The sequence below is a fragment of the Carassius gibelio genome, chromosome B3 (assembly GCF_023724105.1).
Source record: "Carassius gibelio isolate Cgi1373 ecotype wild population from Czech Republic chromosome B3, carGib1.2-hapl.c, whole genome shotgun sequence".
Taxonomy (NCBI): Eukaryota; Metazoa; Chordata; class Actinopteri; order Cypriniformes; family Cyprinidae; genus Carassius; species Carassius gibelio.
Window position 1 is genome coordinate 3,834,756 of NC_068398.1, and position 14,833 is coordinate 3,849,588.

General features: G+C 42.6%; 2 protein-coding genes across 2 annotated transcripts in view; both read right to left on the minus strand.

Moving 5' to 3' along the window:
• The window catches only part of LOC127952532 (gastrula zinc finger protein XlCGF57.1), a 32,462-nt gene extending 17,996 nt beyond the window's left edge, over positions 1 to 14,466 (minus strand). The window contains exon 1 of the mRNA XM_052551058.1: positions 14,330 to 14,466. The gene's annotated coding sequence lies outside the window, so the exon portion shown is untranslated. The remainder of the gene's footprint in view (positions 1 to 14,329) is intronic.
• LOC127952537 (zinc finger protein 235-like) lies at positions 8,837 to 14,809 on the minus strand. The gene is made up of 2 exons (XM_052551100.1): positions 14,330 to 14,809; positions 8,837 to 12,474 (listed from the first exon to the last, which is right to left on the minus strand). Exons 1-2 carry the CDS (start codon positions 14,619 to 14,621, stop codon positions 11,153 to 11,155), a joined length of 1,614 nt encoding a protein of 537 aa, XP_052407060.1. The 5' UTR covers positions 14,622 to 14,809; the 3' UTR covers positions 8,837 to 11,152.
• Positions 14,810 to 14,833: the final 24 nt, after the last annotated feature.

The window sequence follows — 14,833 nt, forward strand, 5'->3', positions numbered from 1 at the left end:
ATGGGGGCCCCCCCATCCCCCAACATAAACACCATACTCATCCTACACTGACACATATTACATCAAACCGCTGTTGTCAAATTAACAATACAATGTTGTGCTTGAATAAATATTTTAACAAGTAATCAATATAATTAGGACAAACTCAACATAACTAAGAAAGTTTAAACATTGTGCAAAGTCATTTTATTAGAAGGATAGTGCTAGAACATCATAATTTACAACCATAACAATTTGGTAATGAACACAAAGTATTGTCACGGGAGGAGCACAAGACAGACACAGTGGGCGTGGCGTCAGGCCTCGGAGAGGCTTTTATTAATAGAAATCATAAAATAACACAGGGAATAAAAGTGGCCAAAGGGGGAAGTGTCCAAAATAACAGGGAATCTGGTGTCCTCGTCGTGCTGCGGGGTTTGTGTAGGTCGGGCAGTGTTCATCAAGGAAGGGTCCAGGCAAGGGGCGGAGTCCGGCGGCCGCACGCGCTCCCCTCCTCAGTCCGGGGCGCGAGGGGCGGTGGCTTCTCCTAGCGAACTCCTAGGCGCGTTGGGTTTTTAAACAGCGGTGGGGATGAGGCTCCATTCACATCAGGTGTGCCCCATCACACGCCGCCAGCCCTGACTCGTCCAGCGCCCCTCCTCTCACACACCCACTCCAGTCGGGAGCCTGGTGAAGGGCGGCGATTTAGGACGGGGTGCTGGTGACAATCAGGGAGGAGGCAGCTGACTCGTCACAGTCCCCCTCCCAAGCGACATCCCCGTCCCCAGGGTGCCACCCACACGGGAGGGGCGGCGGCTTCTCCTAGCGGCCGCGTCTCTCTCGTTGGCCGTGGCACTGGTAGGGGATGGACGGCCCGGCATCCTGGCCCGTCGGCCGTGTATACGGGTGCGGTTCCCATCCGGATCGCGGGTCCGGCAGCTCACGTCTTGGTGGCGCGGGAGTCCCTCAACGCACCCTTCCTGGACCCACGAGGACACCAGTGTGCATGCACGGGGAAGAGACCGGTCTCCCGAGGAGAGGCGCGTTGGGCTTTTAAACAGCGGCGGGGATGAGGCTCCATTCACATCAGGTGTGCCCCATCACACGCCGCCAGCCCTGACTCGTCCAGCGCCCCTCCTCTCACACACCCACTCCAGTCGGGAGCCTGGTGAAGGGCGGCGATTTAGGACGGGGTGCCGGTGACAATCAGGGAGGAGGCAGCTGACTCGTCACAGTATGTTATTGTAATCTCAATGGACAAATACAAATTTTGAATAAAATTCTAAGATCGGAGTGCAAATAAAAAGTACAGCAACATTCAAATTACAGATTAACATAATAAACATTTTCACAACAACATGCAACTAAACATTGTTAATGAGTAAAGGGAATTATGCCATCAAGGAAAGTCGTATTGTTGTCAAGGCATAAATTCTTGTCCGACTTGCCTTTTTGTTTGCAAAAACCTTAATTATTCTCTGAATATTGTGTCAGATTTGAAATCTGAAGGATCCAATTTCTTCAGCGAGTCACTGGGATTCAGTCCTAACTGTTGGATCTTTAGTATTCTCCCTGACCTGTAGCAGAGTCTCCCTCACCTTCTCTGGCTGGAGCTGCAATGGATCAATACCTTTCAGATGACTTTCCAATCTAGCTTTTTAAAGTGATGTCAGCATGATCTTTGAGAACAGCCCATTGTTGGGATTTAGCTGCAAAAAGAGTAAACAGTTTCCATAAAACTTTAAAGAAGTTAATTGCAACTACTGACTCTTTAATGGCATCTGTCACAACTAAGTTGAGAGTGTGGTTTCCACATGGAACATAAAGTGCATGTGGATTTTTTTTTTCAAGGAGCCTGGCTTGCAGTCCTTTATTTTTCACCTTCATGTTGGCTCCATTGTGGTAAGACTGACCTTGACAATTACTAAATGGAATGCCTAGTTCTTCCAGTCTTTTCAAGGTTTAGAGAGAGGACAACCCAGAGCTAGAGGATTCAGGAGCAACTAGAAAGCCCAGAAAGTATTCCTTTATCTCTATGCCTTTTCGTAGACTAACAGTTCAAACCAGCACAGACATCTGCTCAGTGTGGCTGACATCTGGTGTGCAGTATAAGATGATCGAAACATACTTTGATTCTTTGATTCCAACCACCATCGTTTTCACCAGTTGATTGCCAGTGCAGGAGAGCAGTTTATTTTGTATTGTTTTGCCGAAAAAGGTTGTGCAGTTTCCTTGATTTTCAGCTATTCTGACATGCTTTCTTAAAACATTCAAACTTAGCCATGAGCTCAACCTCTTTTAAGATATTTCCATAGTTAGACACCATTATTTCGTCTTCAGAGCCCCTGAAAGCAAGGTTTCTCACAGCAAGAGAGTTCCTATGACATGAAAATTTCACTTTCTGAGGATTTTTAACATTAAAATGAGTTCCACTAGCCTGTATATGGTCCCCAAGTTTCTAGAAATGTCAATCGGTGTAAAGATCGAGATTTTGCTATCTTTCTCTGCCTTTGAGAAAATGGAAGCTCAAACGGGCTGATCTTGAATCTCCTTGTGAGGTTATAAGGAGAAATGTTACCTCCCCTTTCTCTGCTTTGCCCACCCAAATATTTGCATACGTTACAAACAGACGTTTATGATATGGATTCGACAGCACCGCCGAAAACAGTGAGTAACAATGTTCATTAATGCCTGATCTGTGATCAGCGATTTCTGATGTGTAGCTAATTATTCAAGTTCACACAGACTTTCTTTCTAAATCGTTTAATACTTTTTATAAATCAGTGAATCAAACCAGAGACTAAACGATCAACTTCACATTGTTTTCTCTTAGTAGCATGAAACAAATCTGTTATTTAAATTGTGATTTAACTACAGAGAGCGATCAAAGAATGCTCCCTTTACTTTCTCGGAGCTGTCACACATCGCGAGTATATCTGCACACTTGCCCAAACTGCCGTTACAATGAATGACGCTGTTATGCTGCACAACAAAGCTCTTACTGTATTCATGTGTTTGCTGTTAGTTGTGGTGAAGGCATTTTGTGAGATAACGTGTTGCAATAATGACGAGATCACTGCATCCACGCGATAAACAGACTCTGTCTACTCAATGCTCATCCTTTTCATGTGATGGGAAAAGATTGCCAAAATAAATATATAATCAACACTTCCACTGTTCTAAATTCCCTATGTGTGTTTATAATGGAAGGACTATTATTATGAATGTGTGCCGCTAGTTTATGTGAGTTCCGTTATTCCGGTTTCACTTTCATTTTCAATAGCCGATTGCTCCGCCATTTTCATCAGGTGTTAATGTGCGTGATTGAATGTAAGTTTATTTAATCATTTCTGATTATAGGTCAGCTATGTTTATTTCGTTGTTGTGTTTAAATATTCAACTTGTGTAATCGAACTTTACATTGTTTATAATGTTGTTATATTTAAGATATACCGTGATTCAAATGTGTATGCTCATTACCGTTAATCCTCTCATGTTGATTGATGTATAATGTGACAGTAGCAAGTTGTTAGTTCCATTACACGACTGTCATTTACATTTAGTAGATGTAAACTGATGTTTGTTTATTCTGTTTATTTCAGAAAGACCACATTTAACACTTTGTGGCCATAACTTGTACAATATCCAGTTTAATTGGAGCAATGTTGTGCCATCTGCTGTGAACATCTGCTGTGCAGTAAGTTGCCCAAACACTACCGAGACAGCTTTATAGAGCATTTACAGTTGCGAGGCCGATTGCACACTGACAGCCTCGATCCATATAACCTGCATGACCTTGCTGACTGGTTGAAGGTCAAAGCTGAAGCACAGCGTTTATCTACCAAGATGGTGCAGCGCTACCAGACAGAGAGATTACAGGTCTCACGTAAGGACCGCCAGTCTGTTCCCAAGCCCCAGACTCAATCCACTGCGGTCTATCATGGAAGTGAACAGCCCATGGAAGCTAGCACAGGGCAGTCTGTCCATTCCAATGCTGCTAATTCTCAGTCATCGGCCGGGAGACTGAAGCATTTGTGTCTGTTCTGTAAGAGTCAGGAGCATTACCTGTCACAGTGTAGCAAAATCACTGAGTGCTCACCTGATCAGATTCTGAAGTGGATAAAGGATGGGAATGCTGGAAATGTGGATGGAGATGCTGGAAATGTGGACGCACAAGTCATAAATGGGAGGAATGTACTCTGAAGAAGCCCTGCAGGGATTGTGGTATTATACATCTCGGAGTGCTGCATTCCATTGCCCAGGATGGTCCTAGCAGTGTGCTGCTGACAACCTCTCACAAGCGTGCATATCTTACTTCTCCTAGTTTCACGGGGCGTGTGTACTTGAAAGTAGTTCCAGTGCTTCTGTGGAGAGGCAAGAGGTCTATTTCAACTTATGCTATCTTGGATGATGGGGCTCAGCGGAGTATCATCCTTCCTGCAGCAGTCCAGCAACTTAGTATTGAGGGAAGAGAGGAGATTATGGCCCTTCGCACCATCCGACATGACATCACAGAATTGAAGGGGCAGTCAATTGATTTGCTGCTTTCCCCACAGTCAAGGCCAGAGGAGAAGCACAGCCTTACAGGTATCTTCACCGCGCCTCTCCTCACGCTTACCGAGCAAACCTACCCCATCAAGAGGCTCCAGCGATGTTATCACCATCTCAGAGGGATCCCCATTCCATCTTTCGCTAGGGTCCAACCCTTAATTTTAATTGGGTCTGATTATCCTACATTAATTACCCCAAAGGAGCCCATCAGATTGGGACCAGCGGGCGGACCAGTCGCTGTACGTACGCAGCTTGGTTGGGTCCTCCAGGGACCAGATGGATTGCTCCCACATCAGATACCTTCATCTCAGTGTTTGTTCACTTCTCTTACACCACTGCGAGATTCTGTCTATCAGCATGTTGAAAGACTCTGGCAGCTTGATGTCCTTCCATCTCGCAGTGAGAAAGTGATAACTCGGTCTAAACAGGATCAGATGGCTGCAGACATGTTGGAGACCAGGACGCGATGAGTAGAAGTTGACGGAGTCTGGCGCTACGCTACTCCACTCCTTCGTGCGCCAAACGCTCCACCGCTGAAGGGGACTATGGAATCCGTTTTGTCCAGTCTCAGGAACACTGAAAAACACCTGAGTAGAGACCCTGAGAGGGCTAAGGTGTATGAAGCTGAAATACAGAAGCTCCTTGATTCAGGGTATGTTGTCAGGGTACCATCAGAAGGCCAGCAGGTTGACGAGGAGTCGTGGTTCATACCACACCACCTCGTGCAGCATAACAGCAAATACAGGTTGGTCTTCAATTGTTCCTTTGCCTACGAAGGTATGTCTCTTAACCAGCAGTTGCTTCCAGGTCCTACCCTCGGTGCCTCACTGCTAGGAGTACTTCTGCGGTTCCGGCAGTAAGCAGTCGCCATCAGCGGGGATATATACGTGGTATGTTCCACCAAGTGAGGCTCCTACCAGAGGATAGACCCCTTCTGAGGTTCATTTGGAGGAACATGCGCAGAAAGGACCCACCGGACATCTATGAATGGCAAGTCTTGCCTTTCGGGACGACCTGCAGCCCCTGCTGCACCACCTTTGCGCTGCAGATACATGTTTGCTGCCAGCAGTTCGAGAATGAGGAAGTATTGCAGTCCATAGAGCGGAGCTTCTACGTGGACAACAGCTTACAGAGCTTTCCCACTGCTGAGGAAGCCAAGCGACTAATTGACAAGATGAGGCCTCTCTTAACCTCCAGGGGCTTTGAAATCAGACAGTGGGCCACTAATATCCCTTCTGTTGTCCAGCACCTCCCATCTAAGGTTCGTTCAGAGAGCATCGAATTGTGGTTACAGCAAAATAATTCAGACCCGTTGGAGCCGGCTCTTGGCTTAATGTGACACTGCCTAGAAGACAGCGTGGGTTACAGGCATCGTACACTAGCAGAGGATCATCCGACCATGAGGTATATTTATAAGGTCTTGGCAACGCAATATGACCCTCTAGGATTCTCAATTCCTTTCACCACCCGAGCCAAGGTTCTCCTTCAGAGACTATGGAACAAACCGAAGGATTGGGATGATCCAAATCTTCCTGCAGACCTGCTGGAGAAGTGGAACGTATGGGAGAAGGAGCTGCCTGATCTCTGTAAGCTCAAGCTTCCAAGGTGTTATCTTCCTGTCGACTTTGATGTGGAGAATTCAAAATTAAGCCTTCATGTGTTTGGCGATGCATCCGAGGTTGCTTATGGGTCCGTGGCTTATCTCCGTGCAGAGCAGCACGGAAAGATCCACACCACCTTTGTCATGGCTCGCTCTAGGGTAGCCCCCAAGCGTCAACTGTCGATGCCACGTCTCGAGCTGTGTGCAGCATTGACTAGCGCTCAGCTTGCACAGTTTCTCAAACAGGAGCTAACCATTGCCATAGAGACAGTGACATTATGGACTGACTCGACTACAGTGCTCACCTGGATCCAGTCTGAGTCCTGTAGATACAAGGTGTTCGTCGGGACAAGGGTGGCAGAAATACAAGAGTTGACTGAGCTCCACTCTTGGCGATACGTTGACTCCTCAAATAACCCAGCGGACAATATTACCAGAGGGAGGACGCTCAAGGAGTTGGCAAACTCTAACATGTGGAGTCGAAGTCCAGGATTCCTCAGTGAACCGCCAGATCATTGGCCAGTCAAGCCCCTTTCAGAGGCCCGAGAGGATACCTCAGAAACAAGGAAAGCTGTTTTCTGTGGATTAGTCACAATCGAAATCCAGACATGCTTGATGCATCTCAGTATACTTCTTGGAGTGCCTTAGTCGATGCGACCTATCAGTCCCTTCATGGGGCGGCCACCCAAGATACTAGTAAATCATCCGTAGAATACAGGCGTGCAGAAGCTGTCATCTTGAGTCAATGTCAGGAGGAATCTTTCCCAGAGGAATTCAAGGCTTTAAAATCAGGGAACCAGGTGCCCACAGCCAGCCGTCTGAACACGCTTGCACCCGAGTTCGACCCTGAGTTCTGTCTAATTTGTGTGGGAGGTAGGCTACGGCGATTGGATGGCTTCAGCAAAACCGAGATACACCCAGTGGTTCTAGATCCCCATCATCAGGTGACAAAACTCATCGTTAAGCACTTTGATGAACGTCTACTCCATCCAGGACCTGATAGGGTCTTCGCAGAGGTACGTCGCCATTTCTGGATCCTAAGGGGCAGGCAAGCCATCAAACGACACCAGAGAGAGTGCGTAGAATGTCAGAAGTGGAGAGCTAAGCCGACTCTACCTATTATGTCTGACTTACCCTCAGCTCGCCTACGATTGTACCAACCCCCCTTCTTCTCTACTGGAGTCGACTGCTTCGGGCCATTCATGGTTAAGATTGGCCGTTGGACGGAGAAGCGATGGGGCGTCATCTTCAAGTGCCTGACAACCAGATGCATTCACTTTGACCTCCTCAGCAGCATCGACACTGATTCATTCTTACTGGCATTAAGGCGCTTCATTGCATGCAGAGGAACCCCATCTGAGATCATATCAGATCAGGGTACTAACTTCCGGGGAGTCGAGACCGAACTGAGAGAAGCTTTCAAGGAGATGGAGCCCAGACTGCAGGAGCAGCTGGCTAGCTATCAGATCACTTTTAGGATGAATCCCCCTGCCGCACCCCACTTCAGAGGCGCATGGGAAAGGGAGATCCGATCTGTAAAGTCTGCACTGCGAGTAGTCATCGGGAGTCAGTCTGTGCCTGAAGATGTTCTGCAGACTGTACTGATCGAAGTAGAGGGTATCCTGAACAGCAAGCCCTTGGGATACGTTTCATCCGACGTGGCAGACTTGGATCCAATTACCCAAATATGCTTTTCATGGGGCGGCGAGACGCCTCGCTTCCCCAGGTGGTCTACACCCCTGAGCCCTTGTCCAAGCGTCGCTGGCGTCATTCCCAGACTATCATCGATCATTTCTGGTCTTACTTTACACGACACTACCTACCGAGTTTCCAGACTCGCCAGAAATGGCAGCGGGTAACTCAAGATCTAGCTGAGAACACGGTGGTCATGATAATCGACCCGCAGCTTCCCAGAGCCCAATGGCCAATTGGTCGGGTTGTCAAACTGATACCCAGTGCTGATGGACACGTCAGGTCAGCTCAAGTACAGGTCAATGATCGCCTTTACCTATGACCTGTGGCCAAACTTGTCAGACTTCCGGCACTTCCGGACGGAGGTGAAGCGGACTCCAACGACTAGGGAATTTAACATTAGACATATTAGCCATGCTAATCTGGGGGCGGCTGTTCTAAATTCCCTATGTGTGTTTATAGTGGAAGGACTATTATTATGAATGTGTACCGCTAGTTTATGTGAGTTCCGCTATTCCGGTTTCATTTTCAATAGCCGATTGCTCCGCCATTTTCATCAGGTGTTAATGTGCGTGATTGAATGTAAGTTTATTTAATCATTTCTGATTATAGGTCAGCTATGTTTATTTCGTTGTTGTGTTTAAATATTAAACTTGTGTAATCGAAATTTACATTGTATAAAATGTTGTTATATTTAAGATATACCATGATTCAAATGTGTATGCTCATTACCCTTAATCCTCTCATGTTGATTAATGTATAATGTGACAGTAGCAAGTTGTTAGTTCCATTACACGACTGTAATTTACATTTAGTAGATGTAAACTGATGTTTGTTTATTCTGTTTATTTCAGAAAGACCACATTTAACACTTTGTGGCCATAACTTGTACAATATCCAGTTTAATTGGAGCAATGTTGTGCCATCTGCTGTGAACCCTCAAATACGTCACAGATAAAGAGTTGAACAGTGCCCTGTCTCCTGTCACACTTCTTACCGGAGTCCCGTGGTGGATTAGCATCAACACCCCTACCGATCTATTAGTCCCGTTCATAATCTCGACAGCTGTAATAGTGTATATATATATATATATTTGAGAGGGGTTCCACATGTACGCATTTCGAATGCAAAGATGTCAGCCAATCACAACAGTTGTAGTTTACTCTGAGTCTCACAGCAGACAAGCCCCTTCAAACAGAGCATTCAAGCCAGAGGGCTAATATCAGGACATAAAAATGTTTTTTATTTCTAAATTTTAAATGTAAAAATCATACTAACAATATAAGTACACCTAAGAAAACATTAAAAAGCATTTAAAGAAAAGGAAATAATCCATGTCATGGGACCTTTAATGATTGCAATCAGTCACAGTAGAACCTCAAGTCAATTCCTCTCCTCAGCCTATATGAGGGTTAATAGTGTGCCGTCAATTGTTTGTCCCTTTTTCAAATGCAGTTTTTAAATGAAACCTTCTTCCATCTTGGCTTTTTGGAAATTGAAAGTTAGGATTCAAATCACTTGGTCCCCTAATAGACTTCAGGCCAGTCAGCTGGAGCTGTTGAAATAGCTGAAATGTTTGCAAAGTAGAAAGCTTCTGTGATTTCACAGCAAATTGAGGTAGTGTCAACAGTACTGAAGGACGAGGTAGTGGCTACAGCACTGGAGGGCGAGGTAGTGGCTCCCCCTTCTCCCAAAAAAGCTTATAGCCTACTACTTGTTTCAGCTATCAAATATTATTCCGTTTTGTATGTAATGGCAAAGTGATTATATTTAGTTTCATTTCTTATTATGTTAATTTCTAAAAACATTTGGAGCATTTTTGGTTAGTTAAATATACGTTTTTGTGTTTTAAAGTAACGACAATGCAGCCGGTGGGAGATAGTAAGCTGATCATATATGTTTGATCAATTTAGCCTTATCAAATCATTATAGCTTGCCGAAAATAAAGTCTATATTTATACTTAAACAGTTCAACCATATAACAATGATTAATGATCACTTGCATGTTTTCCATGGATACACCGTCATTTTTGCTCACTAGGTAATTCATCATTTGTAACTGTAAAGGGTCTACTTTTATTTTTGTTCACTCACATTGTCAAACAAAACGTTGTGCTTTTATAAAATAAAGAAAACAAACATGATGCACTTTTTTGACACTTCACAAAAATTAACGGAAACTCAGCGAATACATGACTTAGCCATGGTAAATATATCTATAGAAAACGTTAAATTAATACTTAAAGAAATAAAGCATATAGAAAACAAAAACTATTATAATAATCCGAATAGATGTATTTCTTAAAGGTGTGTCTAAGGAGATGCTGAACACTGCATATGACCAATTGGCTCATTGTTTGTCATGGTAATCAAATCAAAACTGTCAAAATGCAGCTTTTGCCAAAGCATTGGGAACTTTTAATAACTCCCCACAGTCCAATTTCTCCCTGATGCTCTACATGGTCAACTGCCACCTGTATGATAATGCGTGTGTCATGTGTATATGCCTTGCATATTGCATAGGCGATGTATAATATTTATAATAGCCTATAATCATTATAACAGTATTTCATACATTGATTCCAGGGCTGATCCCGGGTCGGGGACCTAGTAACATTGCCGGCTTCAGTCCCGGAATGAGCTCTATGTGAACAAAAGCCAGAACTAATGTCGTAAAGCTGAGTCGTAGTGATGACGTACATTATCGAGCAACTCTTTTACCAGGTGTTTTAAAGGAAGATCAACGTTCACGACGAAAAAATATGTGCAAGCTGTAATGATGCAGAGACCAGTTAGTTCTTCACTTTCCGTGCTGAGGCTGAGATCGTTCACTAGCTTAAGTGAAAGTTAACGTGCCTAGCATTTTTGACTAGTACATTACACATCACACCCTGATGTCACGTCTCTTTACGGGGCATTTACGGGTTGTGTGTGAACGCACACACATATTCTTGGTAATCACTGGTAGTGTGAAAGTGCAAAATCTAGTGACCCAAGAACAATTGCCAGGACACATTATCCATGTATTTTCCAGAATTACAGTGTGAAAGGGCCTAAAGTCACCAACCAATCATTGATTAATTTTTTCCTCAAATAGAGCTGTTCAAGTCATCTGGTGGAGTTTTTTTTTCCAATATCGTGCAGCTCTGCTAAAGCTAATAGGCACAGTAGCTTCTGCAGAATGAACACAAACATGTAGACCTCCATTATTGTTGTTGATGTAACATGATCTAGCACTGTCTGAGTAGGGTCGAGACGTGGGGTGATGACATTGTATACAGATTGGCTGTACACACGAAAACGCAAAGGTGTCATTTTCAGATTTTGTTTTTAGTGATACGGTTTCTCTCCAGTGTGAATCCTCACATGTGTTTTCAGATGTATTGACTGACTGAATCTCTTGTCACAGTGTGAACACTTATACGGTTTATCTCCAGTGTGGATTCTCTCATGTGTTTTCACACTTGATAAACTACTGAATCTCTTGACACAGTGTGAACACTTATAAGGTTTCTCTCCAGTGTGAATCCTCTCATGTGTTTTCAGACTTGATAAACCACTGAATCTCTTGTCACAGTGTGAACACTTATACGGTTTCTCTCCAGTGTGAATCCTCTCGTGTGTTTTCAGACTTGATGAGTTACTGAATCTCTTGTCACAGTGTGAACACTTATAAGGTTTCTCTCCAGTGTGGACCCTTTCATGTGTTTTTAGATGTACTGACTGACTGAATCTCTTGTCACAGTGTGAACACTTATAAGGTTTCTCTCCAGTGTGAATCCTCTCATGTTTTTTCAGACTTGATGAAACACTGAATCTCTTGTCACAGTGTGAACACTTATACGGTTTCTCTCCAGTGCGGATCATCTCATGTGTTTTCAGACTTGATGAATCACTGAATCTCTTGTCACAGTGTGAACACTTGTAAGGTTTCTCTCCAGTGTGGACACTTTCATGTGTTTTTAGATTTGCTGATCGACTGAATCTCTTGTCACAATGTGAACACTTATAAGGTTTCTCTCCAGTGTGAATCCTCTCATGTGTTTTCAGACTTGATGAAACTCTGAATCTCTTGTCACAGTGTGAACACTTATAAGGTTTCTCTCCAGTGTGAATCCTCTGTTGCTGTTTTAAACTGCTCGCTGAACTAAAAGTCTTTTCACACTCAATGCACATGTGCTCCCTCACAGCAGTGTGTATTTTCTGATGTTCTTTCAAACTTTGTAGATGCAAAAAACTCTTACCACACAAATGACATGAATTTGGTTTCTCTTCTGCACAAACTTTCAAGTGTTTCTTCAGAAGTGAAGCCCATAAAAACACTTTACCACATTGATCACATGAGTGCTGCTTCTCTTTAGTGTGGATGTTCATGTGTATCTTCAGGTTTGCTGATTGTTTGAAACTCGTACCGCACTGACCACAAGTGAATGAATTCTCTTCAGTATGAACTCTCATGTGATGCTCAAAACTTGTTTTACGTGTGAATCTGTTTCCACACTGAGTGTAGGTGAAAGATTCTTTGACTCTTTTTTTCTTTAAATCTTTCTGTTTGGTTTGAGAGCAACTCAAAGGTGTTCCTCCAGTCTTTACATGATTTCTCTCCTCAACTTCACTTGATTCTTCATTCTCCTCTTTTTCTTCAATGAACTCTGAAATAAAAGTAAAAATAATTTATTTTCGAAAACTTGTAAAAAGCTGAGAAAAGTGAACATAAAAGTGACCTTAGGGGTGTGCAATATGATGATTTTTGATCGTGGATGATAAAAATGTCTCCACAATCTGCTTTTGAAGAAATATCGTAGTATCGTGCTACATCAAACATTCTATCAGCTGCAGCTCTGGTGCCTCCGTCATATACTGTACAATGCCACACGCATTCACTGCAATGATATCTCAGCAGTAGAGTTACTCTCTCATTATTTGCATGTGCTTTTAAATGTTTAATTAGTGCGCTGATCTGACCTGTGCTTTTTCTGAGCACCGCATACACAGTGCCTGATTATTGAACTAAGTTATCTTTTGCGCTAATACTGTCAAAACCCACAAGGTTTACATGCAGACTCAAGTTGGTTAAGTCTAAAAGGAAAGTAAACAGTTGTGAGAAAAACATATATGTGCCTGTATATTAGATGCAGGTCTTAAAGGGACAGTAGGCCTATTAAACAGTCAGCCTACTGTCATTTCTGTCAAGGGATAGATCACCCTAAAATTTCATTTCTGACATTATTTACTCACTGTCCCAAAGAATGTGGGTATCCAAAAAGTTGCTGGTCCACACTGAATTTAATAGTAGCAAAAAATACTCTGGAAGTCACTGTGGACCAGCAACTGTTTAGTTTTCCACATTCCACATAATAGCATTTATGTCCAGAAGAAGAAAGAAACTCATTCAGGTTTGAAAACACTTTTGAGTGAGTAATTGGTGGTTTAATTCTGATTTTTGGGTGAACTATTCCTTTAACGTAATGAAATGTATTACAGTTGCTGTAGGAATCAGTTTATATAGTGTTTTATTTTTATATTTTTTTCATACAGCTTCTTAAATGCTGATGCTAAATACACCTATTGTACCTGAAAATAAAGCACTGGTTGTTTTATTTGAATATTATGTGTAGTTGTAATGGGTTTCTTTGTCATTCTTTTATCTTTGTTATTAAAAAATAAGAACAAAGATTTGTATCTTCGCCCTCTTTGGCCTAAATATCTGCCATTCTTGTTTGTTTGTTTTTTTGTTACCTTGAAAGGCTTTCTTTATAATAGGCAAATTAGTTTGGCTGTGCCTGTAATGTACAAAAAACTTGCAATATAGTAAAAACAACATGACAAAGAATTGTGATAAAATCAAGAATCTTGATATTTAAGAAAATATAAAAAAAATTGTACATAATATCGTCCACCCCTATTTGCTGGTTAGGTATGTTTTGATGCTGGTTTATGCTGACAGAGGACCAGCATAAACCAGCAAAAGACCAGCTCAAACCAGCATCAAAACATAACTAACTAGCATATGCTGTTTTTTTCAACATGGGCTCTGAAAAAAAAGTTTGTTCTGTTTTGGCACTCCATTTAGATGCTATGCATTCTGACTGGATCGGCTGGCATACTACGGGAAGTCAGGGCCACTAAAATCATGCTATAAAGCGATTTAGAAATCGTGCACACTCAAATTCTGATTTTATGATGATTTCGATTAATTGCATACCCCTAGTATGTGTATCATGGCTTTATGTCAGTGACTTAAAATTTCATTTTTCACTAACCATACATAAAAGTTGTTTTTTCAAAAACACAAACATGTAGGGTACATCAATTCTGCTCACATATTAATGTTCCACAGATTGTGCCGATTACAATTTTAGCATACTTAAGTCAATAATATGTTTGAAAAAAATTAAAATATTAATAATAAAACACCTAGACCCCAGAGACATAAAACTTGTAGAGGTAAGCCTGATGTAACGTTCACAAACACTCATTAAAGATGAATGAAGAATAAATGCCAACCTCCTTGTTCCTCGTGTTTTATTCTCCAGGTTTCTGGTTCTTCGTGTTTTATTTCTGGTTCCTCATGTTTTATTCTACAGGGTTCTGGTTCTTCGTATTTTATTTCTGGTTCCTTGTGTTTTATTCTCCAGGTTTCTGGTTCCTCATGTTTTATTTCTGGTTCCTCATGTTTTATTCTCCAGGTTTCTGGTTCCTCGTGTTTTATTCTGCAGGTTTCTGGTTCCTCATGTTTTATTCTCCAGATTTCTGGTTCACTCGTGTTCTCTTCACTCTCTTCTTTAACAATCATCATCTTCACAGAAGCAGATCTCAGCTCAGACGATACTCCTCAAGATATTCCTGCTTGCTTCAAAACTTATTCTCGACTGTGACGCTGAGAATATTACAGGTATTGACGTACCAGACTCAAAAACTGTATTTTTCTCTTAAAAGAAACAACATCCCGAGCAGCGCGGTGAAACTAATCTTCTTCCTCTGCGGTTTAACGATGTTTGGCAAACAATG